A 27,611-nucleotide genomic window follows, 5' to 3' on the forward strand; every position below is an offset into this window, starting at 1 on the left:
CCTGAAAAGCAAGGTGAACAGCGGGGGGTCCTGCCATTTACGCCTTTCAAAGACAACATGCACTCGTTTTAAGAAAGGAAGACACGTTTCCTAGTCTGTAAAGCAAGGATTGTTAAGATCTGGCCTGTTTATCTCACAAGCAAGACAATGAAACATCCTTCTAAAAACGCTGTACCCACATCTGGTGGTGGCATTACTATGCAAGGAGAACAGTGCCCTATGTGGCTGGCGGGAAGGAAACATAGAGGAAAGTTTACAGGTGCAAAACTTCTCTGAAGCTCCTCTTTAACTGTGCCCCCTCCCAGCCATCATTCATTCACAGATTCTACACGCCTTCTAGATTACAACTGTAATTCATCATTTGTATAATTTGCATTACTAATATTCTCTCCCCCACTTTGCCAATAGTTCTTGCCCATTTGTCACTTTTTATAAAGGAAAAAGTCTTACTAGCACCTTCCCTGACTGTCTCTCCTAAACTCCAAGTCACCCAGTAACTAAACTCAAAGTTGCTGATGGCAGTGCGCTCTGATAGCAGTAAAGCTCCAGGAGCCAGAGATTTTGGCTCATTCCAACAGCGAATTCCCAGTTCCCTGGACTGGCCAGTCACATAGTAGGTGCATAATCAATACTAGTGAAGACATCAGTGAATGCTGAAGACAAATGGAAGGTGCATACATAGTCAATTTGCTTATATATCCCAAATTTGCCCTTGACCTCTGATTTTCTGAACTTGAGATTTTATAAACTAGTCTTTCAGGAGGGAAGAGAGTGGCTGGGATGCTGTAGCTGGGGTCAGTTTTTAATTCAGCCAGAGAGGTCAAAGCTTTATTAGTAATATCACTTCTCAGAGTATTTATAAACTCTACAGCCAGGGAAGATTCACCACCACTTGCTACAGGCCAGTACCCTGAAACCAGCTTTGAGAGGAAAAGCAAGGATGTGAGTCCATCTTTTCACATTCTCTGCGAAAATCCTACAAGTCATGCTAAGGAGTGACAAGAGAATGTCCAATGTCTTTTTTTTTTTTTAAGTTTATTTATTTTGTTTTTGTAATCTCTACACTCAACATGGGGCTTAAGTTCACAATCGACATCAAGAGCTGCACGCTCTTCTGAGTCAGCCAGGTGCCCCTCCAGCGTCTTATTAGATGAGTCCAGTCTCATACAGAGAGGACAGTACTTTGTCATCCGGAGTGGCGAACAGTCCTCTTCTCTTGAAAAAAACACATCTGCAGAAAGGCTAAGAAACACCTGCTGACCAATACCTAAACAGGTGGCAGGGAACCTCTTTGTTTTCTGAGCTGGATTTGGACATTTTGTAGGTTAGAGAAGGAAAACCATCATCTAAAAAGTATATTCCACCAGAATTTCCCTGGACATGATCCCTCCTAGCCACAGGAAACACAGGAAATATAGCCCATCGCTAAAACGAATAAAGTCAGGTTTCCAATTTGATGAACCACAAGTCCTATTTTTTCCCCACAACACTGAAAAGGGCAAGAAATTAATAATAATTGCTTTGATTTTGGCTTATCTTTTGAATGTTGATATATCAAAAAGCATTAATCACTAAGCCACTGAAAATTTTGTCTTGCGGGGCACCTGGGTTGTTGTAAATTGGTCAAGTGTCTGACTCTTGGTTTCGGCTCAGATCGCGATCTCAGTCATGAGACTGAGCCCCACATCGGGCTCTATGCTCAGCACAGAGTCTGCTTGGGATTCTTTCCCTCTCTCTGTCCCTCCTGCTGTGCTTGTGCATGCATGCTCACTCTCTCTAACGAATAAGTTAATTGAAAAAAAATTTTGCCTTGGTTATAATTTAAAAAAAAACATTTATTTACTGGCAATCTTATAGTACTGATAGAAAAATGTGTCTCGGAATAACTCCAGACTATGGAAAAACAGCTATTAGTAAGGGAGGGATGTTTTCTTTTTTTTCAAAAATGAACAAATAACCTCCCCTCCTCTCACCACCTACACAGCTTTACTGTGTTCCAGGCCTTCAAAAGTGTAAAATCGATAAAATAGGGTTCTCAGAAGTAGTAGCCCTAGCCCAATGTCACAAGAAGTGCTTATTAAAACAGGAAGAAAATCAGTATTTCAGCAAACCCAAATTTAACAGGTTGGGACCTGACATGTCTTTATGTGGTCTGAGGTAAAGCACTATTGCACCATAATCGGCAAAGTAAATCAAGACACCTCCAAAAAGGTGGTATAGTAAGAAAAATGTCAATTTAATCATTTACTTTAGCAAGCAAGCAATTTGTAAACATTCAGTAGCGGCAGCATCCAAGTTACAAACAATTTAAAAAGAAACCGAGATTAGTGATTATGATCGTTCCTTCCCTTTCCCCAAAGGAAAAAAAAAAAAAAAGAAAGAAAAGAAAAGAAAGAAAAGAAAAGAAAAGAAAGAAAAGAAAAGAAAAGAAAAGAAAAAAGACTTGGAAATGAACGACTGAAAACACTACAAACATGGAACATTCAGGTACGTCTTCTATCAGCCTTCTATGCGTCCTCTCTGTGTTTTATTTTTAAAGATGTATCTACTCCTAAAATGCATTATCTTGCAATAACTGGTACGTGAGTGTCTGCCATCTAGGAAGTTCGGTCTGCACGCGGATGTGCACGCAATCGTCTCCGTTTAAATCCCATTCGCGAAGGGGATATTGAGGTCTTGATTCAATGCTTCTTTGACTTCTAGTGGCAGGGTGTCAAAAAGGTGATCTTCCACAACAAGCCCGCTTTTCTTGAGCAGGCGACACTGGCCCAGCTGGGCTGGCAGGCGGTCCAAGCAGTTCCCCTTCAGCTCCAGCTGAGTGAGCTGGGACAGCTGACCGATCTTCTCGGACAGGAAGGTGATGCAGTTTTGCCCCAGATTTAAAGTCCTCAACTTCACGCATTTGAACAACTGTTTTGGCAGAAGGTCCACTTTGTTCCCAGTGATATGCAAATGCTGTAGGTTCTGAAGCAACCCTATTTCTATCGGAATCACTGAAATGTTGTTGTAGCTGACATCTAAGCATCTGAGTTTCTGTAAACTGAACACTGCCACCGGTAAGGATTCGAGCTTATTGTTAGAGAAATAAAGCGACTCCAAGTTTTTGACATGGGTAATGGAGGGAGGAATGGTGGCGATTTTATTATGCCATAATTTTAAACACGTCAGTCGTTTTAAATGCTGGAAACTGATGATCTCCTCGATGGTGCGTATGTTATTTGATTTTAAATCCAGTTCCTGCAGATTTGAGAGGCTGAAAATGGCATGGGGGATTCTCTCCAGCTCACAGTTCTGAAGTTCGAGCTCGGCGACATTCATCATTTTCTTAAGGCTGTTCAGTACCAAGAGTTTAGTGCCGTCATTATGAATGACTAACTTTGTAAGATGTGGGGCCACATCTGTAATGTTGGAGGGAACTTTGGTCAAGTTACTCTTCACGTGGAGAATCTTAAGGTGCCGCAACTCTCGGAGAGACTCGAGTCCAATCATCTTATTGTTTTCAGAGTTCAAGTTGCCTATCAAGTACAACTCTCGAAGGTTTTTGAGCAAATACACCCAGGCAGGGATTTCAGCCACGTCGGTGAACTTCACATAAAGGCATCTCAAGTGATCTCGGAGGAAGCTAAAAGCAGTCTGTTCAACTTTTGCAGGGCAGTGGCAGAGGTGGAGCTCTTGGAGGTTGGTCATCTGAGAGATCTTAGCGGGAATTTTAGCTTCTGGAATCAGTTCAAGTTTTAGGACATCCAGGTCTGTGAGGTCGAAGACGGCGTCGGGCACACCCGACAGCATGAACAGATGGAGCTCCTGCTTGTCCTGGGCGTTGCGGGACACGTGCTGCCGAAGTTTTTCAAATGTCCACTCATGGTTCAGACTAATTTCCCTAAGTTTATTTTCACTAACTTCTGACAAGAACACACCGAAGCGCTTCGAATACAGCTGATCATATTGGTCCACCATGTGTAGGAGGAACGCAAAATCGTTCTTGACATCTGGAATGTCACTGAAACTGCTCTCTTCTCTGACTTTTTCGAAAGAATATTCCTTCAAAGGTATCCTGAATAACCAGAAGAGAGTGTAGAGGCAGATAAAACCATAAACACAAATAATGGATATGTAACTGATAAGCAGCTTTTTCAGCATGTAAGCCATGTTGTGGGTGCACTCAAATACCTCATAACCGGTCAGGTGCTCCACTTTGGGCTTGCAGACGTGTTCAAAGCTGATTGCGTTGACAAAGTTTGCAGTATAGCAGAGGATAAAAATGAATTTGGCTGTTTTGATAAATGTTTGGACCACATAGAGTTTGTAGATCAAGTCACTGTCTTCCACATGAGCACGGAACTTCCTTACTTTCTCAAACAGGGCTTTGGCCTGTTCCCCATCTTTTTTATCTAGGATGGTCATGCTGGGGACTTCGATCACAGGCTTCTCGGCTGAAAATTTGAAGCCCGTTTTGTTGATCATTGGGGTACTGGCACTGGGGCTCCCTTCATCGCTGCTGGTAGACACATGCTTTGGTAGAGTCTGGGCACCTGTTATTCTCTGCTTGTTTTCCTCCGAGTCTTCACATGCTGTCTCGGACAACGCTTTAGTAGTCCAAGGAGATTCAAAGCACTTTCCTAATATTGAAACAAAATGTTCTACTTTTGAGCATGTTTTGGGATATTTGAACCAAAAGTTGCTACTGACCATGAGAATAATAGTATGTATAAGAGCAAGGTATGGAAAGTACTTAGAATACCACGGAAGGGCCAGATGGTAACACATCTGATTAATAAATACATATTGCTGAAAATCCAAGTTTGTCTTTCGGCCTGTTGGATCTTTCTTCTCTTTCTTTGTCTCCTGATTTGGAACTGTCGAATCTGTGTGAGGATATGTGGCTCTGAGAGGTATGTCAGGTGTCACAGCAGATGCGCCGAAGGAAATGTCACTTGTCGTCCGCCCATCTCGGTCTTGGTCAGTGGCTGCTTCCATCTTGGGGATACTGGTGGTAACGTCGGCATTTCCCGGTGGTGTGTGTGCCTTTGAATTTACAGGAGATGGCAATACTGGCAAGCAGACCACCTGATCTTTGGTAAGTTGCATGGTTCCTGCAAAGATGGCTACCATCAACATAACGACAGCCAGGTAATCCATAAACACGTCCCACCATGGTTTCAGGATTCGGTAAGTTGGTTGAATGTCATTAAGTGAAGCAACTTCCGCAAGGGTAAACATTCCTGGAGAACAAGAAAACAAAAGAACATCATTACAAAGATGCAAGCGAAAAACATTAAATGAAAAAAAATTCTTTACTTGCTCCAAACTAAAATGTTCTCCTCCACATCCTAGCTTTTTATCCACGATAGGTGTGGTAAAAAATAAAATAAAAGGAACACATATGAGAAAAATGGTGCTTTGTCATAGGAGCTTTTCTCTCCTTGCCCAAGAAAAGAGAGAAAAAAAAAAAACAAAAAACGGTGGGAAATAAAAGATGCCTTGCAGGTGAGACATAAGGGCAGTTTGCTGATGGCCTACAAGGGTTAGAGGAGAAAAGTTTGAGAGCTGTTTTATTTATTTTTTTATTTTTATTTTTTGAGATCTGTTTTAGAGGTAGAATTGAAAGACTTGTACTTCCTGGACCTTGAACAAGATGGTATTTGCTGTGGACTGGACTTGTTTAAAGTGAAGACTGGAGTTTTAGGGAGAGAAGTGAGATGATTTCTGTTTTGTACAAGCCAAAATGGAAACGTCTGTATATACTAATTAAACTTTCGATAAGCCTTGTGTACCAGACTCTGGTTTACCCCTTACTAATGGTATGATTCTCCAAGCCTTCCTGTTTCCCATCTATATAATGGGGATGATTACTTCTGAGGGTTACTGGAAAGCCTCAATTAAGCACTGATTATAAAGCTCTTAGCACACCTTCTGGCCATAAGTATTTGTTACCTCGTTACATTATCACTCTGGTGGAAATGTGCCATGGACAGCAAAAATTAGAGTTTAGAGTTTACTTTTTTAAGGTCTAAAAATTTTATTTATTCATGAGAGACATAGGCACAGGGAGAAGCAAGCTCTATATGGGAAGCTCAATGTGGGACTTGATCCCAGAATCCCAGGATCACAACCTGAGCCGAAGGCAGATGCTCCACCACTGAGCCACCCTGGTGCCCCTAAGGGTCTAGAGTTTAAGAGGACCCTTAGTATACATACTTGGGATTTATCGGTTATATATAGCTGAAAGTCTGGCCTTGGATGTAGTACCTGTGGAACAGCATGTGGTATGAAAAGAGGGCCAGAGACACAGGAGGGACAATCAGTGACACAAGATGAAATAGGTCAGGGCAAGACCTTTGACCTCTACCAAAGCAGGAGACCCCAGCAATGAAGGGAATTCCAGTACCAGGACACCCGAGAATGTCGTCACCATTCACTGACAGTTGGCAGCATTTTAGTCCTGAAACTATTCCTACAAAGAATAAAAGTACCAAGGACAATCATTCTGGAAGAAACCAAGAAAAACACAATGTTTATAGGGCAAGTAATTGGAATGGGCTTCTGTAATCACATATGTGAAATAAATGTTTATCGTCTTGAATTCAGAAGTTTCAACTTCTTGAAATGTAACATTATCATAGCCTACTTTCTTGGAATGCTCCCAGGTTCCAATATTCATATATAAAATGATGTATTTCTTTGAAAAGCTAGTGAAAATAACAGATAAAAGTCAGGCAAATACCTAATGTTCTGGGAATACATTATTGTTTAAAATAAAGGAAAGAAGATAGATTTTTATCTAATTATGGAATGCTGTGTTGAGAGGGATTCTGAGGCTGACTCCCGTTTCAGCAGGAAAGTGTTACATGACTAGTTACTAGTGTCTCCCTTGGATGACAAAACAGAGTGGTCGTATCAGTATTTTTGACTCTGCTTGCTCTGTTTTAGACCACGTCTTATTTCTTCTGAAACTCTCCATATACACCTATAAAATATAATTCTATTCAATTATAATAGCAATTCTCATATCTGTAGTTTGGTTTTTTTTTTAATGTGAAATATCTTTTATGTAACTAGGTAAATGTAAGCCCAAGAACTCCAAATGCATCTCACTTATTCCGTTGTACTTATATTTTGTGAAAAATCTCTAGAAATCACATTTCTAGACTTCTGGGCTTAAGTATGAAATGCCTGGCACCCAGTCTTTATTTAAAAATGACCAAGGGAGTGGGAGACAACATTCCCACTGGAATCCCTTTATTCTGAGCTCTTGTATCTCACTGTGTGTTTGGTTTTATGAGTGGTCAGGAATTTAAGCAGGAAGGAAGGCTATTGGAATGCACAGTGGGCCCAACTAAATAAGAAATAGTTCAACCACACGTCACGTGAGCTCTTTGGTCCCTATATAGAATGCACAAGACACAGCACTGAGCCACAGGTTACAGAGTGACTCTTATTTCACATATAGAGATTGCAGAACACACCTCACAGGTTTCTTCCCGGCAAAGAACTCCATATGGTCACACTCAAGGACCATGGTCTTGTCTTAAAGGGCCATCGGTATAAATAATAGAAAAAAACCCAGGATTGTTTGCACATAATACTTCTTTCTAATAAGATTTTTCTTTACTCTTGTCACACTGTGGTGGAACCAACTGATTACTTGTCTGATCCCACATGAGATTTTTTTTTTTTCCCCACACTAGATTTTAAATTCAATGGGGCCAGGGACCATGTCCTTCCTCCTTATTCCCATATGACCAATGCCTGATGCACATAGCAGGTGCTTGATCAAGGAAAGACTATGTGGCTCTTGATCATCATCTTCAGCACACTCCTCCTCCTCCTCCAAATTCCTCAAGAACACTGAACCACTCTCTACATATGGTATTGGGCAGACGAGCATTTTATTAAGCTTAAATGCCACCACACTACAACTTCAAGGAGTTCAAGAATAAAAACTCTAAGACAGGCTTCTGCATAAAAGTAAACAGCTAAAGGATCACAGAGCAAAGAAACCATGGGATCCTTGTAAAAGGATTCTGTAGCTGTTAAAACTTCATCTGTGGTTTTAAAGCACCTTGGACTCAGGACAGGCTTTGATTCCAGGAGAGAAGAGGAGGTCGATCACTCTTCCAAGGGAGGGGGAAAAAAGTCAAAAGGTGGGGACAGAGAACACAGCGTGAGAGGACTCTAACTTCACAATGACCCTTCACTAGCTCAGCCCCCACATCCCAGCATGGGTGACAACATCTGAGCAACAGAGACCAGCCTGCAAGGTTGGGCTATATACTCTGTCGCTGTCTGCCAAGGGTTCTGTGCCCCTGCCATCTCCTCCAGCTCACTTCCCTTGTTCTTTCTGGTGAACTCCTACTTATTCCTCAAGAACCAGCTCAAGTATGACCTCTTTGCCCAAACTCCTATTGTATGGCCTAATAATCTGTAATAATCTCGTATTTGTCTCTTCATCTAGTATAAAGCTCCTTTTGGGCAGAGACTATGCGTTATTATTCACCTTTGATCCACAGTGACCTACTCTCTCCCTTCTAACGAACAGGGAAGGCATTTAGTGATGATGACGATGATGATGATGGAAGCTATTTTGTGTCGCCTTCCTTCCTCATGCAAAGCACTGCAACAGAACCTTTACATCTTGGGGCACCTGGGTGGCTTAGTAGTTGGGCGTCTGCCTTTGGCTCAGGTCATGATCCCGGGGTCCTGGGATTGAGTCCTATATCAGGCTCCCCACAGGGGGCCTGCTTCTCCCTCTGCCTGTGTCTCTGCCTCTCTCTCTCTGTGTCTCTCATGAATAAATAAAATCTTAAACACAACACCTTTATATCTGGTATAATCTGCTTTTGTGCAAGATGCATTCCTGAAAATGAATATATGAAAGTTTGGAGTTTCAAGTTTTGGGGACTGAGGGAACAGTTCTATTTCCAAATTGCTGCACAATATTATAAAATCCACCAGAATTTCGAAAATTAAAAAGACAGATAATACCAAGTGCTGGTAAGGATGTGGAGCAATCGAAACTCTTAAACATTGCTGGTAGGAGTAAAATGGTAAAACCATATTGGGAAACTTTTGAGTTAATATCTACTAACCTGAACATGTGTATATTCTATGACCCAGCAATTCCATCGGTACCCATGAGAAACATATATTCTTTTTAAAGAAGATTTTATTTATTTATTCATGAAAGACACACAGAGAGAGGCAGAGGGAGAAGCAGGTTCCATGCTGGGAGCCCGATGTGGGACTCGATCCTGGGACTCCAGGATCACACCCTGAGCTGAAGGCATTTGCTTAACCACTGAGCCACCCAGGCGTTCCGAGAAATATATATTCTTATCAAAAGACATGTACAAGGATGTTCACAGTGGCACTATTTGCAATCACCCTAAACTGGAAGCTAGCACCACTAGAATGAAAAAACGCAACGTGGTATATTCACAAAGTGGAGTATCAGGCATCAATGGGAATGAATACTCTGGTTACATGGGTCTGCTCACTTTATAAAATATGATCTGTACTCTTATGCTGTGTGCCTTTTTGGGTATATGTTTTTAACTTCAATAGATGGTTTCAGAAAGAAATGATAAAAGCACACACACCTGCCCTATGAATGTGCAGCGTCAGCAGACTGAGGTTTCGCCTTCCCACAGCCCAAGGCAATGCACAGTCTGGCTGGGGTCAGAGGCCAGGGAAGCCCATACTTTCTTCTGGCAGCCTCCCCTTGCTGACTCTCTTCCCCGGCCTGAGAGGAGGGCCCCAGTCTCCCAGGAGTACAAAGAGGTATGAATATACCACGCGCAAAAGCTCTGGCTGGGAATAGCTGAGTGTGCACAGATGGAACGCCAGTGAACACTGTCCAAATTCCATCTAACCCTCACAACATTACTCTAATCTGCCACAGTGTTGTTATTTTCCCGTGACAGATAAAGAAAGAGGCTTGCAGGAGTTGTGGAAATCAAATAATTAGTGGTGGAATCTGGATTGAAAAATATCATCAAAGGCCAAACCACATGTTCCTTCTAGCAGACTACACTGCCTCTCTCCTTTACTTCTCATGTTTGCAGTGCTTTGCAGTTTGCAAGCTACTTTTTTTTTTTTTAAAGGATTTTATTTATTTGAGAGTGAGTGAGTGAGGGAGAGAAATGAGTAGGGAAGGGGGCAGGGTGAGAAACAGCACGGGCTGGATCCCAGGGCTCCAGGATCGTGGCCTGAGCCAAAGGCAGACAGACGCTTATCTGACTGAGCCACCTAGACACCCTGCAAGCTACTTTCCTATAAAATACCTCAGCTGATTTTCATAGTGACCCAGTGACTGAGGCACTGCTACTGCCTACCAGTATGCAGAAACCTGAAGCACAAAAAGCGTAAATGACCTCCCTGGGCTAATAAATGACATGGCTAACAGAATCTTTCATCTCCACATCTCATTCTCTATCACGCGGTCTTCCAATGGCAGTGTTGTTGGCCAAGGTTGGCTGCTGAAGGGGGAACTTCTGACCATTGTCCTTGGCTTTGAAGAGACAGAGGAATGAAATTATGTAAGCATCACCTTCCCTCCAGTGATCTTTCATGACATGTGCTCTGAATTCAAGAAAACCGTGAGTCAGGCACCATGGAGGGAATGCGGAAATGGTGTTAACTTAGTCCTTGCCCTCCAGAACTTCCCAGTCTACTGGGGATGACAAGCAGTAAGTGTGCTATTACAACACGGTAAGAAAACTGCCCTGACCAGGTTCATTCAAAATACGGGAGGCACAGGACAGGACAATCGTCTGCATCTGATAACCGGGAGGACTCCACAGAGAGGTGGTTTGTAGGCTGAGATCAGAAGGAGACAGACAGTCATGGGGTGGTGGGGAAGGTAGGAAATACAATTTTGACAGAAGAAATACCAAGTGCAGAGGCATGCAGACATGGGAGAAATTAGATGTTAGAGATACTACAAATAATTCTAATGTTATCCCATTCTTAGTCTAGAATGCTCCTATACAGATAGCACATTTCATAGGTCACAAGATGGAAACAAACCAAGGCATGGATGGTTTAAATGTAGTCTTAAAGAAGTGTCTGGGCCATAAGGCAGGAAACCAGTACTTTCCTGCCATGTCAGCCACTGACTAGCTCTTATCTCAAACACATGATGTCAATAAATGTGCCTATTATCCTATTTTACCCATCAAAAACTGAGTAAAAACTTTCTACCTCCCAGGAAGTGTTTTAACCATTAACTGAGGAAATAGAAGTTGCTTTTCACATATACAAGTACATACAAAGTATATTAAATACATATTCATACTCATGTAAAGTACATGATGATTCTCAAGTAACTTTCTAATGTGAAAGTCAAGGCAATGAGAGAGACCAGTACCTAACTTCCATAGCTTAAGGTTTGATCAGGACTCAGAATAGATACACAAGGTTATCAGTGGATTTCTTTAATCTGAGGAAGGTACATTTAGTCAGTATTAATTTCTTACATTCTTTGGGTTCTCCTTTACAATTTGTCTATTGCAAAGGATTTAAAGAATTACATTATGAGGATGAGGATTTCACATTCCAAGGCTTCTTTGTTTATGGTACATATGAAAATCAGCTTAACATTCTCTATAAGCACACACTTCTCATGGAAATTGAGAAAGTTTTTTGAACTAGAACTGAAAGAGGGAAATTGATGGACTTTGGTGAACAATAATGCATCAGAAAAGAACAGATACATGTAAACACATATATCCATACACCTGGGCATAAATGCACACACATGCCACACCCAAACAGACATGAAAAATTCATATGATTAAAGAAAATAAATGCTTCATACGTAAAATGAGAGAGGAGGAATGTTTCAATTTTTCAATTTTTTCAAACAGAGCTCTGAATTACTGGTATTATAGAAGTATTAACTATTAATTTATTAATTAATTAAAGTTATTAATGAATAAGTATTATGTGTTTTAATTATGCAAGATATTCTAGCTAATATAATTCTATATACAAATACAACTCACTTGGTGTTACTCCTTCTTAAAAGATTATATGTAATTTTCTTCATTTTTTTTAAGATGGGGGAGGGGCAGAGGGAGAGGGGAAGAGGATTTTAAGTAGGCTCCATGGCCAGCCCAGAGCCTGAAGTGCAGCTTGATCTCACCACCCCGAGATCATGACCTTAACTGAAATCAAGAGTTGGATGCTCAACTGATTGAGTTGCCCAGGTTCCCTAAAATTTTCTTTTAAAGATAGTATTCTATTTTTAGTAATAGAATTTTATTTCTGATTTTTCAGTCAGTAGAGCATGGGACTCTTGATCTCATGGTTGAGCCCCGTGTTGGGTGTAAGTTTGAGCCCCATGTTGGGTGTAAGGATTGCTTAAAAATAAAACCTTAAAAAAATAATAATTTTCTTTTAATATTACTTTGGTTTAAATACCTCAAAAATAACTGAAAAAAACCATTTAGGAACTTATCCCTTGATTTTACAAAACATTTGGCCATATAAAACCTACTAAAATCAGATTTCACTGACTGGGCAAAATCCATCCATTTTACTAACCCCCAAAGCTTTTTTTTCTTTTCTTTTATTTATTTTTTATTTTTTTATTTTTTTTAAGTAGAGAGAGGTGCAGAGAGAATCTTAAGCAGGCTCCATGCCCAACATAGGGCTTGATCTCACAATCCTGAGATTATGGCTGAAATCAAGAGTCGGATGTTTAACTGACTGAGCCACCCAGGCACCCCTCCAAAAGCTTTCAATAAATCCTTTTAACACCTGAAAGGAGAAGACATAAGAAAATTCAGAACTTGTGAGCTGTAAAAACAACTTTACACAAAGCGTATTTTAGTACCTATTTGGAGTTTATCTCTAGAGTACCGCTAATCACAGAGAAAAATCTACCTCAAAGCTAAAAAATAGAACTCTCAATACATTTTAGAAGATCTGAGGCAAAATATCTCAGGAATTAACAAAAATGTTTTCATACATCATTATGTATTTTCTTGACTTGTCTTTTAGCTCTTAATTCTAAAAGTCAAGGCCCATGTTTGAAAGCTAGAAAATGAGATCTTATCCATAGAACAAAAGGACCTCTAAATCAATGGCTTCCACATTTCATTTCATACTACATCAGAGTTTCTTTTACAAATTATCACTAGCATTGCCTTGGCCAGGAACTCAGGCCAACAGAGTTTCACAGACCCTTGGGCACCTACAGGCCTGGTTTAGGATACCCTCTATGAGAAACTACATTTCCTTCAACAAGTATTTACAGAGTATCTATGTGCTAGATACAGGTGCTGGGGATAAAGAGGAAAATAACAGTAAGATAAATGAGTAGCTGGCCTTATTGAGAAAGCAGCCTAGAGGAAGCACAGATAGAGAAAGAGGTAGGGCGATGGTCTGATTGGCCCCGAAAAAGAGCTGACAGCTAATGGGCCTTAATTAAAGGCTCCAGAGAAAGACATCCCACGCTCCGAAAGGCGTGTTTGGTCAAATCCTTCTAATCTTAACTTCACCCAGTTTGCCAGGCAGCCAGTGGGATTTCTAAGGGGAGTTCTGTTTGTGTTTCTAAATTCTTCCCACCTATAAGACAGACGTCTTAGACCAAAACTGACCATTTTCTTTTTAAGTTTACTGACCTCTAATACTGCTTCTCCAGAGGATGAATGGTACATGTCTGAGACTGGAGAAAGGAAATTGAACCAGAATGGAGCTCCCTGACCCCCGGAGCACCTCTCTCCCAGCAAGTGTTGCCTTCGGGGCAGAAAGCCCTCCTCATCACAAACCCATGGGTATCTGCTCTGAAAACAGACAGCTGGGAGCCTACTGGCCCTTATACCTGATTTGGCTCAGATTGCTAGAAAGCCCCTGAGTACCCTGCCGGCTGCTGATTTTACTAGCTGTGAGAAAACTTCTCAAAGTCAGGAAAAGATACTCAGGTATTAATACACTCTACCTTGGACATGTAGTTAATGTTAAAAAGGCTACTTGGCAGTTCGTTAGGACACCCCCCAATCAGGACTAGAAACGAGTGTAGAGTTAGACAATGGTTGCTCAGGACCCTGGCTGAACTGCAAGTTCCGTCTGTCCGCCTCCTTTTCTCCCCCTACCTGGGTTTGAATTCCTAACCTAAAGGAACAGGGTTTCTTTTATCTGCATGCCCTGTGTCCCCAGGGCATGACATAGGGAAAAAAAAAAAAAAAAAACAACCTTAATAAAGGTCTGTACCAGAATGAATCCTGGTGACCAATACCAGCATTCTAGGAGCGGGCGAAGGCACTGAACCTGTGAGCCACTTACTGTCGCTGTTAATTACAGTGACGTCTAAGAGCACCATCGATCATGCCAAAGTCAAAATGATCAGCCCTGACAGGAACTCTTCAATGTCCAGATGGACACTACCATACAACTCTTTTTAACCGGGTATTCTGAAGGTAATTCATCTGGATAGACCACCTGCATGCAGTTAGGCTTTGAAGTAAACATTCTGCAGGAAGACAGAGGTAAGTTGGGCACACCCTCCCCAGGAGATAAGAGCCCAAGGGCTGATTCTTGATGGCGGACAGGTGATAAGTCAAGGGACCTCTGAGACAGAGGTGAAAGAGCACCATTTTAGCACACGGCCGGGTGGTACAAAAAGGCCAAGCAGGAAGGAGCTCCAGAGAGGCAGACTCCCGGAGACGAGGAAGCTGCCAGAAGCTCAGTCTTTCCCTCTCCTTGTCCTCATGGGGTTTTCCGCCCTTCTGCACACGTTCTGGATGCAGATGTTCTGACCGTATCTAACTGTGTGTGCACAGTTTGCTGGAGTCAGTAACCACTATCGAAGTGCTGAGTAAGGACCCAGCACGTGGGAAGGGCTCGTGAAAGCTGCTGTTGTTACTCCCTGTGTTGTATAAGGCATTTTATATAAAGAACCCCATAAAAATTCTTTACTACTAGGTACTAAGAGAAGTTTGCCTTTCATGACATACGGATATAAGAACAATGGAATCTGTGTGTTCTCCACTTAGCTGTGGCTTCCAGGAAATTCAGCTCAATTTTATAAAGGCATTGTAAGCATTAACCCTTAGCCTGAATCTTTGTTTACTTACTCCCTCATCCTTCCATCCATGAAATAGATCTGGGTACTCAAGTGTTAACGTGATGCAAATTCCTGGAGAAACTCTGGTGAGCAAATTCAGACATACCTCCTTTCTCACAGAGTGCAGTCTAGGAGAGAGAACTATTCATATCTGAAGATATAAAATGGTCAATCGAGAAGAGGACCACGCAGAGGCAGACTGACTTTGCAGGGAGAGAGGAGTAAGCCTTGGGACCCCTCACTTCCACAGGCCCCTTTCAAGGCCCTGTGCCTACTTTTATATTTCTAATTTTGTGCTTTTTTCCTTAAAGAGAGCTCCCCAGTGTCAGGATTCCAGATCTTGATGTTCCTCTGTATGCCATTGTGAAGGCAGATGATGAGGCTTTTCCTCCAGCTGGCAAGATCAGGGAAGTCATGACTGGGGCAAGGTGTAGAGAAAGAGTGAGGAGGGGCTGGGCCAGAAGGTCCAAAGGCTTCATGTTGAGAGGGACAATGAGGACAGAGCATCTGAGGAACTGAAGGTTCTGTAGCCTGGAGCTCAGGGAGAGAAAGTGTGCGGTGTGAGGGGATGAGGTCCTATAAACCATGTAGAAGATTCTGACGTCCTACAGAGACACTATACTTTGGACATGTCTCTGTAGCAGGGAGCCACTGATGTGTTTTGGGCTTGAGAGGGGAGGCGTGTGAAAATCGGGGTTGTATCTCCTTTCCAAGATCTCTGCGGGCCAGGTGGACAGGCTAGTGAGGGAAGAGGTGAGATTAGGAGAGGAGCTACTGGTTACTCAGGGGAAGGTGAAGACTGCTCTAAGTGCAGAAGAGAGGGAGCCAGGAACATGGAGGATTTAGGAGCTAACAGGTCCAAGAACTAACAACAGGACTTCATGGTCCGGATGAGGAAGGCAAAGGAGAGAAAGGTGTCAAGGGATGACCCCTAGACTTCCTTTAATTTTCTACCTCATTGTTCCATACCCTTGTACTTTTACATCCATTTACAGGATTTTACTCTAACTAAATCTTTATTCCTAAGCCCTTCAAATCCTTTTTTCTCCCCCCTCACATATCTTCCAGAATCCTTTATTCCTTTTTTTCCTCTAGATCCTTTTTAAAAGTAAGCAGATTATATATAATAAGGAAAAAGAAATATAAGCCCTCACGTGTTAGGGCATAAAATCTATAATCTTAGATAGTTGAAAAACATTACTTTAGAGGCACCTGGGTGGTTCAGTCTGTTAAGGGTCTGCCTTTGGCTCAGGTCATGATCTCAGGGTCCTGAGATTGAGCCCTGCATTAGGATGGATCCCTGCTCAGCAGGGAGCCTGCTTCTCCCTCTGCTCCCTAACTCCACCACCCTGCCCCCACTCAAGCGCTCTCTCCCGCCCTCGCTTTCTCTCTCAATTAAATAAATAATATCTTAAAAACCAACACTGTAAGAATCCTACATACAGTCAAAGCTTGTGACTTTTCATGCTAATAAAAACTGGTTTCTTCAATAAACTAAAATGGACACTAGTAAAAAACCAAATACATACCTTCATTAGCTCTTTCAAGGGAGACATGGAAAGGCAGCATAGTTTTATTCTTTCCTATGTTTTCTTTAGGTCAATACTCAAATGAATTTGTATTTTATAAGTATACAATAGCTGAGGAGTGGGGTGGCAGTGAGATGGGGCAAAGATATCGGGTAACAGTATAAGAACACCATGAAATACTTTAAACTTATACAAAAATAATTTAAAATTGGCCTAATTTATGTATAAATAATCTAGAGTCTCCTTTTACTGAACTAATAATTTAAAACAATTTCAATTCTTTTTTTTTTTTTTAGTTTATTTTTTTTTAATTCTTTTTGTTTATTTATGATAGTCACACAGAGAGAGAGAGAGAGGCAGACACACAGGCAGAGGGAGAAGCAGGCTCCACGCACCGGGAGCCCGACGTGGGATTCGATCCTGGGTCTCCAGGATCGCGCCCTGGGCCAAAGGCAGGCGCTAAACCGCTGCGCCACCCAGGGATCCCAACAATTTCAATTCTTACTAGTTGGTAGCATAATGGATAAAAATGTGGCTAAGGAGTTAGCCTGCCTGAGTTTTCATCCCATCTCGACCTCTTACCACTTCATCTATAAAATGAACACACAATTAATGTCTCCTATCACTAGCTGTGTCAACTTGGGCCTTCATTTTCCTTATCAGTGAGGTGGGGATAAAATACCACTGTGACAAGATACACAAGACGTCCAGGATAATGCTGAACACATAGTAGGTATGCTCACTGAATGTTCCCACACCAACCACTCTCCAAAATGGGCTCTAGATGTCCAGAAAAAATTAAGGAAGGTGACAGCCTTTAAAGAAAACCCTGGAGAATGTGAGGGGGAGAAAACAATGAAGAAAAAAGAGAAGAGAAACAATAACAATAAGATAAAGAGGGGACTTCTGACAATAAGGCGTAAATCAAATATTGCAAAGATTAAAAACAATCAAAACTCCTAAAAATCATTAATGACATTTGACAAAATAATCTCTGTAATTCATCACTGACATTAGAAACCATTATACATTAGAAACCATCTTAGTTAGGTTTAATACAAAATTCTCCCAAAGGGTCAGCCTTCTAAAGTAATATAAAGCCTTATTTTAGAATTAGTGATAAAAAAAAAAGAATTAGTGGGATCCCTGGGTGGCGCAGCGGTTTGGCGCCTGCCTTTGGCCCAGGGCGCGATCCTGGAGACCGGGGATCGAATCCCACGTCAGGCTCCCGGTGCATGGAGCCTGCTTCTCCCTCTACCTGTGTCTCTGCCTCTCTGTCTCTCTCTGTGTGACTATCATGAATAAATAAATAAAATCTTTAAAAAAAAAAAAAAAAGAATTAGTGATAAACAGGTAAACTTGGCTGAATATCACTTTTGTCCTATTTCAAGGGATCTGATAAAAGAAATGTTTTATTCACATTCAATTTACTTAATCTTGTTTCTCGTTCTTAACATCTATTTGTGTAGCTCTTGTGAAAATTACGTATCATCTCGAGAAAAGTAGGTCCGATAGGACCTTTAACTGGAAACCCTTTACTAGCTAAGGTGTGCATGGAATTAATGGTATTTTCCCTTTTACCAAATTATGATGAATTAGTGGAGTTTTAATAGAGAGCTACAATCATGATGATATAATTTATAAAATTTCCCCTAGAATTAGTGGAGCTGTAAAACTGAATCACAATAGAATAGCCTACAGTTTGTAAAAGCTCCTGAACCTTTTTGTATGGGGAAGGCACAATGACTTACCTGTATATACATGGTTACCTCACATATAAATAAGCGTAATTTCTAATTCAGTATGGTGCTTATTTTAAATGAGCTGCTTCTTTGACGATTACGTGAAGATCTTCGACTTAAAAAAATTGGGGGTACTGGGGCACCTGGGTGGCTCAATCGGTTAAGCATCTGCCTTCGGCTCAGGTCACGATCCTGGAGTCCAGGAATCGAGCCCTACATTTGGCTCTGTGCTCAGCAGGGAGCCTGCTTCTCCTTCTCTCTCAGCCCCTCCCTACTTAATGCTCTTTCTCTCTCTCACTTTTTCTCAAATAAATAAAATCTTTAAAAAAAATTGGGGGTCTTTACTTTCTGATAAAGCATGACATCTATTCAACCCTGAAAAAATGGCTTAAGATAACATTTTTGAAAAAAAAAAGTGTTAACATATGCAAGTGTCAATGTATTTATTTAAGCATCTGCTATTTTAATTGTAGAGATCCTTAGCGGTGTTCCTCAATCCATTTCATGTCATAGTCCACAGAAAAAAAAGGACATTTTTACAAGCCCTAGGGTAAACACAAGAGGGTGAACACAATCAGGCCCTGGGCTTTAGGCTCCACCCAAATGAACTGATAATTCAGCCATCTGGTACCCATTCCTGGCACAGATTGAGAATTCCAGACTAAAGTATAAGATATTGGATGTAAATGAAGGTCTAAAATCTTCTAAGTGATAGAATCTATCCATCTGAAGTGTGATAATTTTTGGGAGTGATTAAATGTTATTTTCCTTTCTTCCTCATGAGACAGCCAAAACCCAGTAAAAACAGATCATTATAACCAAGAAACAATTTGCTCATTTGTGTCCTACATACAACACATTAGAACTACAATAATAATGATGTGTACTGTCTTAATGGACCAGTATCATTAGGTAGACGCTGCTAATGCTAAAATGGAGGGTGGCTGTTCAATCATCCATTGATTCATTGTCAAGTGCCATATACTGTGGTAAAGTATTAAGGATCTGTAGTTGAAGATAACTTACTGGTCCATCATGGACTTCAGGAAAACTTTACTGTCATGAAGCCATCAGGCTCACATCATTATACATTATCAACAATTATTTGGTTTACGTAATATGATAGTGCTGAGAGTATCTATATAATAGAGAAAGATAGAAACAGTTCTTGTCCTCCTACGGCTTAAGGATCTGCCCATGCTTACTTTATTTACGTACTCTGGAAAAGATGAAGCATGAACCACTACCATCATTCTGCCCAGAATTATTTAAACAGTTCTAACACATCCTAATCTAAAGTGACAACAAAGTAAGTATATGACCATTAAGAAGTCTGTGATAGTCAAGACTAGTATTATGCAATAAAAGTGAAAATACAGTTCACCCTCTGAACTAGGAAACTTTTTTTTTTTTAAAGATTTTATTTATTTATTCATGAGAGACAGAGAAAGAGGGGGTGGGGCAGAAACATAGGCAGAGGGAAACGCAGGCTCCATGCAGTGAGCCCGATATGGGACTCGATCCCAGGACTCCAGGATCACGCCCTGGGCCAAAGGCAGGCACCAAACCGCTGAGCCACCCAGGGAGCCCTGAACTAGAAAGCTTTTGAGAGTGACAAATGATAAACAAAAGGGGATGCCAGGATAAGGTATAACTGGAACTCTCTCATGGAAACCAGGGGTTGTTGTCACCCTTACAGGCCACATGAGCTAGAAACATTTGAGGCCGTTATGCAAGGCTGATGTATAAACACAAGCCTAGATTTTTTTTTTTTTTAGGCAAATAATCTGTAGACACATCCTATCTTAAATATTTCACTCTATAGCAGTTGATTCAAAGTAGCTGGTATCTCAAGACAGTATTTACTACCTTATGGATGACGACTGACCTCTTATCATGGTAGGATGTTGCACGTTACAATTATTTTCTAGTAAGAAACCTAAAATTTTTAAAAAGATGAAAGAGACATAAACCATTTAAACAGCATTCCCCTACCCACCAAGATATGTGCAGAAAACAATATTTGTACTGCACAAAATGGAACACCACGGAAGCTGCTGGAGTGCCCTGCAACGTGGGCTGAGAGCATCTGTATTTTGGCAAACATGTATGCAATTCTGTTATGTGTGCCACACCATAGCAGCTGAAAAACTGACCCAAATTATGCAACACATCGACGGATGCTGTTTACACATCTGAGACTAAAGAATACAAAAGGGCAGGATGAGTGATAATTTCCCTTAGAAAGAGAATATATCAACATCACCTTTCAGAAAATGCTCTGAAGATGGAGGTGAAATGCTACCAATAGTGGTAGCAAATGTGAAAATCTAAGTGCTGAGACAAAAAGTCTGGAGGGAGATTATGTGCTCTATATGCTCCTGTGTCTTGTCACCAAACTTTTACCATAAAGCATTAGTTGAGAATGAGAGCTACAAACTGCTCTTTCCATGTATATGCCCTCAACCCTGGATGACACACTTTTTTGGATGGGGAAGGAAATAAAGTACGAGGTGTTGAATCCTATGAACTACATACGGCAATTGCTCAATCTTCCAGGGTAGGTTCAGATGGGTTAAAAAAAAAATCACCAATTTTCTCCCAGTTTGAGATCCTTTTCCTCCCCAGTTTGACTTTTAATCAACATCATTCTCCCTTTCTACTTTTTTGGTAACAGACACCTGCTACTGTCACCGTTCAGTTGAGCTGGATGTACTGTTGCCCAGAGAGAAGTCCTATTTCCTAGCCTTACTTGCAACCAGGTATGGCCATGTAACTGAGCTGGTTGTGAGAGGCTGTGAGAGGTGATTGCTCACTTCCTGGTAAGTTCCATAATGACAAGCCTACCTGCTCTGGCCTCCCTTTTTCCTTTTTCCTGCTAGCTGGCAAACGGGGAAGCGGGCACAGCCTCAGAAGGCACAACAGAGCAGTCCTGCCAAGCGCATGCTGCTCACATCTGGACTGCTGTATGAGAAGGAAATGCCTTTTAAGCCATTCTGTTTGGAGTCTCTGTTACAGCAGTTTAGCTGGTACCCAAATTAATAAAATTTTGAACTATTCAAAAACGCCTCTTAAATACAAGGATCCAGAAATAGATTTGGATTGACTCATTTGTGGGTACTTCTATGTGGTTTCCCAGAACACAAAAGAGTGGAGGCTTTTCCAAGAGTAGGGCTCAGGGAGAGCATGACATTGTCATATCCAAGTTAGCAAAAGGGCAATAAGGAACCCCTGAAGGGTCTGAACGGGGAGGCGGGCAATGGGATCAGCGCTCCAATTTAGAAAGAATCCTCTCCAGAGTGTGGAAGTTGGACTGGAGGCAGGAAAGACTGGAGGAGGGCAAGTTTGCATGAAAGTTGTACTAGTCAAGGTGACTTCCAGGTAAATTTAGTTTTTCAGCTTGAATAGCCTAGGACCTGTGTGTAATACATTTAAGTAGCGATTACCAGGAGTCACTTGACCTAAATCTCAGGGGAAGGATCCAGGACAGAATTACTCATTTGTGACTAATCAGTATATGGAAGATGAGAGTACATAAGGAGAAAAAGGTCAAAGAATCCTGGGGATCTCTACCATTTAGGGAACAAATGGGAGAAAAGGAACAGGGGGTCAGAGAAAGAGGAGAACTGTGCTCTGGAAGCCGAAGGGGGAAAGTCAAGGAGGTTAGGGAGTAAAGAGTGACTGCTCGGTCTGGCAGCTGAGGGTCACTGGAGACCTCAGCCCAAGCACTGTCCATTAAGAAGTCTGGCTCACTGAGGGTGAGGAGTCAGTGGGAAAGAGAATGTTTGCTTCTCGAATGTTGGCTGGGGAGAAAAACAAAAGGCTGAGGCAGCAAAAAGGGGAAGGAAGTTAGATGGAAGGGTTTACTTTTTAGGATGGGAAAGGAGCTGGGAGTTAGAAGTTAAAAAGAACAGGGTGAGAAGGTACAGAGGTGTTTTTTATACGGCTGTCTGTTATTTGGAACATCGAGTTAAAACAGATGCAGTAAACACATTTCTACAAGGAACTCAGTTCAAGTATGCAGCACGCTGTTATGACTAAATGCAAGTATCAAGATTAAAGAGTTCATAACTCCACAGAAATTCTTAAACAGAGTTTGGACATATATTGTTTGCTTTTCTCTTCAGTTAAGTCGGTAAACATTAACCTTGCTATCTGACATATTACTTATCCAGTTGTAAAACTTTAAAAGAGGCCTTTCTGGGGAAAGTTGAAAAAGAGAAAACAAAAAAAAAAAGGTGACTTGCAAAAAAAAAAAAAAAAATTCCACAAATCCTATAACGTTGAAAAGAAAACCCAGCACATGGACATATGAGGGAGTAGCTCTCTGTAAGTTCAAGTAATCTAAACAGTGTCAGGCACTCTCACCCACTGACACCCCCTGGTAAGGTCAAGCATTAAGAGAACTCAAGTCAGGTTACACTGAAAGGAAGAAGGTGGTTAAAGAAATATTTATTATTCCTAAGGAGAGTGGTAGTGACCTAAAGCAGCTTGATTTACTTCTTGTTTCGTTGGCTGCAGTATGGAGAGGAAGATGGGGTGAGGAGGAGGAGGTGGTGTGTGCAGCTGTGGGGGGCGAGTGACACGCTTGGTTGGGAGCCACCGTCACAGAACGTGGACACCGCTGTGTATACACAAGAGGCGGGAAGAAAACTGCCCCTGATAAGGAATCAACACACACTTGAGCCCAAGAAATTGTCACATCCCCCGCTCTGAGCAGAGGCATTACTGTTCTAGTTTTATGGAGAAAAAAACTGAGGTTTAGAAATTTTGTGATGACCAAGATCACGCCGCTGAATTCCAGTAGACTTGGATTCAAACCCAGATCTGACTGACTCCTACCAAGCCCATACCTGCCCCCATGAGCTTTTATTAAATTGGAAATTAGCTCCAACTCAATTAAAAATTTCCCCCCAGGGGCGCCTGGGTGCCTCAGCGGTTGAGCATCTGCCTCCGGTGCTGGGGTCCTGGGATCAAGTCCCACGTTGGGTTCTCCGCAGGGAGCCTGCTTCTCCCTCTATGTCTCTTCCTCTCTCTGTGTCTCTCATGAATAAATAAAATATTTAAAAAAAAATTTCCCCCCAAATTTATGCATTATTAGAATGGATGCTTAAGTAAAGGAGACACAACCCTGGTGTTCAAAGGCTGCCTCAGGACACAAGGAGCAAAGTCTAAAAAGTGAAATGACAATTTACAACCTGACGGCCATTTAATCACAGGATTACCTCGTGTCTTTATCATCATGTCAGCTTTTAACAGCACCTGCATGGATTTCAACTAATCTGATCCTTACAAACTGCTAGGAGACAAAGAAATAGTGTCAGATTCATTTTCTAGCCAAGAAACTGCTGCAACGAGGCAGTGGCCAGCTGAGATTGGAAGGGGAGAGCTCTGTAACCGTCAGCAGCATACTCACCAGGACAGGCTCCGACAGGTGTGACAGTCTCACAATTTTACAGATCTTCAGAAGGAGTGGTTAACAGACAAAATATTCTCTGGAAACCCTTCTTGAAATGTAGCCTATGAAGCTTTCCCTTTTCTCCTGAATTCATTTACTAAAACTGTAACTGTACTTCTTAAAGAGTACATAACTCCCAATAACTCACTTGGGCCAGCCAGTTCTTGTTGCAAAATACGTACTGATTACCCAGTGTGAACGGAGTACTGCTGTAGCTGTGACCGTAGGAATACTACAGGAAGGTTACGGGACTCCATCGGATCTAACCTGCTTACTCAGGGAGAGACTGCATTTACTATATTCTTATAATTCTATTTCGCCAAATAAATTGCCTCTGGTGCTTCTGGAAAGATGCACCATTGGTGCATCCCTATAACATTCTCAGACTCTTAAACTGGACAATGAAAAACACTGGTATTAGAGAAAATATTTCTACCTATTGCTTTTTTAAAAAAAGATTTTGTTTATTTGAGAGAGAGTGTGTGTGTGAGAGTGAGAAAGCACAAGCAGGGGGAGCAGCACAGGGAGAGGGAGAAGCAGGCTCCCCGCTGAGCAGAGAGCCCTGTGTGGTGCTTGATCCCAGAACCCTGCGATCATGACCTGAGCCAAAGGCAGCCGCTTAACCAACTGAGCCACCCAGGCGCCCCCTACCTATTACTTTTAATTCAAAGATAACACAAACCCAGCAAGTGACATCCGAATAATCTATACCTAAGGGCTACTTTCCATAAACTACGGCACCTGAGGAGGTAGTGTGTTTCTTAAATAACGTGGGTTTTTATTCACCAATAACACAGTCACAGGCAGAAGAAAAACCAGACTTGAGTTGCACAAGCATAACTGAGACATGTAATACCACTGATACAAATTACAGACCTCCTCCAAATCAGAGACCATCCTCCATCTCAGCTTCCCGCTCAATAAAATCTGCCTTAATTGATTTTCTTTCTGTTGTTGCTGTTGAAAAATAGAGAGTGAGCCAGCCCAGGCAGCATCACGGGAATTTCACTCGCGCACACACACACACACACACAGACACCCCTGGCAGCAACATGAGAATTTCACACACTCACAGATACACGCATACACACCAGGCAGCATCATGGGAATTTCACACACACACACACACAGACACCCCTGGCAGCAACATGGGAATTTCATACACTCACAGACACACCCATACACACCAGGCAGCATCATGGGAATTTCACACACACACACACACACACACACACACACACAGACACCCCTAGCAGCAACATGGGAATTTCACACACTCACAGACACACACACACACACCAGGCAGCATCATGGGAATTTCACATACTTACACCCACCCACACACACACCAAGCAGCAACATGGGAATTTCACACACTCACACACATACCAGGCAGCATCATGGGAATTTCACACACACACACACACACACACACACCAGGCAGCAACATGGGAATTTCACACACACACACACACACACACACACACACACACACACACACACACCAGGCAGCATCATGGGAATTTCACATACACATCAGGCAGCAACATGGGAATTTCACACACACACACAGACACACACACACACACACACATATACTAGGCAGCATCATGGGAATTTCACATACACACACATACACACACACACCAGGCAGGAACATGGGAATTTCACACCCACACACCCACACACACACCAGGCAGCAACATGGGAATTTCACACACTCACAGACACACACACACACACACGAGGCAGCATCATGGGAATTTCACACACACACACACACACACACACACACACACACCAGGCAGCATCATGGGAATTTCACATACTTACACCCACCCACACACACACCAAGCAGCAACATGGGAATTTCACACACTCACACACATACCAGGCAGCATCATGGGAATTTCACACACACACACACACACACACACACACACACCAGGCAGCAACATGGGAGTTTCACACACACACACACACACACACACACACACACACACACACCAGGCAGCATCATGGGAATTTCACATACACATCAGGCAGCAACATGGGAATTTCACACACACACAGACACACACACACACACACACACACATATACTAGGCAGCATCATGGGAATTTCACATACACACACATACACACACACACCAGGCAGGAACATGGGAATTTCACACCCACACACCCACACACACACCAGGCAGCAACATGGGAATTTCACACACTCACAGACACACACACACACACACGAGGCAGCATCATGGGAATTTCACACACACACACACACACACACACCAGGCAGCATCATGGGAATTTCACACACTCACAGACACACACATACACATACACACACACAAAGCAGCAACATGGGAATTTCACACACACACACAGACACACACCAGGCAGCAATATGAGAATTTCAAACACACACACATACATACCCATTAAAGCCCAAGTGACTACATCTAGTTTTTAAGGAAATACTAGTAACAAGGAACAGGTTGAGGGTATTTTCCACTGGTTTAAAAATAAAGCATTCTACCCTTTAAAAAAATAAATCTTAGAATTATAGAAACAGGAAGCAGCAGCTGGATTTATCATCCTTCATTTCCTCTGAGAGTCCTGGTAAGGAACTCCCCATCGAGACAAAAGCCATGGAGGGCCAGCCTCCTCCTGCCGGGACCCACAGCCACATGCTGCTGCCCTATCAGAACTCTGGCTGGTCACTTCAAAATCAAACTGCTCACTTTATCTTTGGAAGCTTTCCATGCCCAGGACCTACATCTTGACAAAATAAAAAATCTGACTAGACCTGGAACACACACAGGTAAGGGCCCCCGTCCTGGGAAAGCCCAGCTCCCACCTCCCCCGCAGGTCTCTCTCCAAGGGCTCCCTCCCTGAAGGACCCCGCAGCCTAGTTCTGGTGGCTGGTGTCGGAAAGAGCAGGAGAGCTGGGCTCCGCTTCCTTCAGCCACTTTAGTGACTGTAGCTGACGTCCTGCACTTCTCTCAGGTTCAGTTCTCTCATCTGTGCAATGGCAACAAGACATCCTTTCGCATGGCTGTAATGGGCAGTCAATGAGATGATGAACGCCAAAGTACCTTGCAAATCACACATTAAGTCATAACACCCAGAGTAATAGCGACATATATCTTTGCAGAAGGGGTTTTACCAGTTCCGAAGCTTTCACAAATATTATCTTTTCGTTTGATCCTCAAAATGATCTAGCAGTTTAGGTGGTGGCGGCGGCGGCAGCATCAACACCAACACTATTATTAGTACTGTTTTATAAATGAGCTCGTCTAGAAGAGCATAATAGGAAAACTGTGTCTTAACTCCTTAGCAGCATCCAAGTCATTTGAAAACATTTCTGGCAGTACATGAGAGATAAGTACCAGGCTGGGAGTTATGAAAGCTGTTCACATTTCAGGTCTGCTACTCTGGGCAAGTCCCTTAACCTCTCCAGGCAACATGATTCATCCATCTGTCACCAGGCTGGTGGGAGACAAAAATAAAATTAGACCTGGTTCCAGCTCTTGAAGAACTCACTTGGAGGCAAGGGTGGGGGATGGAAACAAGTGACATATAAACAGATTAATTGCAAAATGGTATTTACTTAAAATATGGAGTTGAACAAAGTGCCTTTGGGATCACAAAGCAGGAAATGACTAACTTTGGGGGACTCATGGAAGAATTCCTCTCATTTGTAAACTGGGAAAAGAAGGAAATCAGACTCTGCATTTATCAATGTCTCTTTTGGGGCTGAAGCTCTCAGAAAACTAAGGCTTAGCAAGATCATTGGCAATGTCAAT

At 42.1% G+C, this 27,611-nt stretch overlaps 1 protein-coding gene across 12 annotated transcripts in view; it reads right to left on the reverse strand.

Annotated features, from left to right (window-relative positions):
- Window positions 1-2,215: 2,215 nt before the first annotated feature.
- Window positions 2,216-27,611, reverse strand: part of LRRC8D (leucine rich repeat containing 8 VRAC subunit D) — a 114,265-nt gene continuing 88,869 nt past the window's right edge. For 10 of the 12 annotated variants that reach the window (XM_049111710.1, XM_025417721.3, XM_049111707.1 and 7 more), the window contains one exon: window positions 2,216-5,222. In XM_049111710.1, the coding sequence (XP_048967667.1) occupies window positions 2,644-5,220 (2,577 nt within the window). In that variant the 5' untranslated portion in view covers window positions 5,221-5,222 and the 3' untranslated portion in view covers window positions 2,216-2,643. Of the gene's footprint in view, window positions 5,223-24,675; window positions 24,752-26,971; window positions 27,131-27,611 lie in introns of those variants that run through there. The other 2 variants (XM_049111708.1, XM_049111709.1) reach the window with 2 other exon arrangements.

Source organism: Canis lupus, chromosome 6 (assembly GCF_003254725.2).
Source record: "Canis lupus dingo isolate Sandy chromosome 6, ASM325472v2, whole genome shotgun sequence".
NCBI lineage: Eukaryota > Metazoa > Chordata > Mammalia > Carnivora > Canidae > Canis > Canis lupus.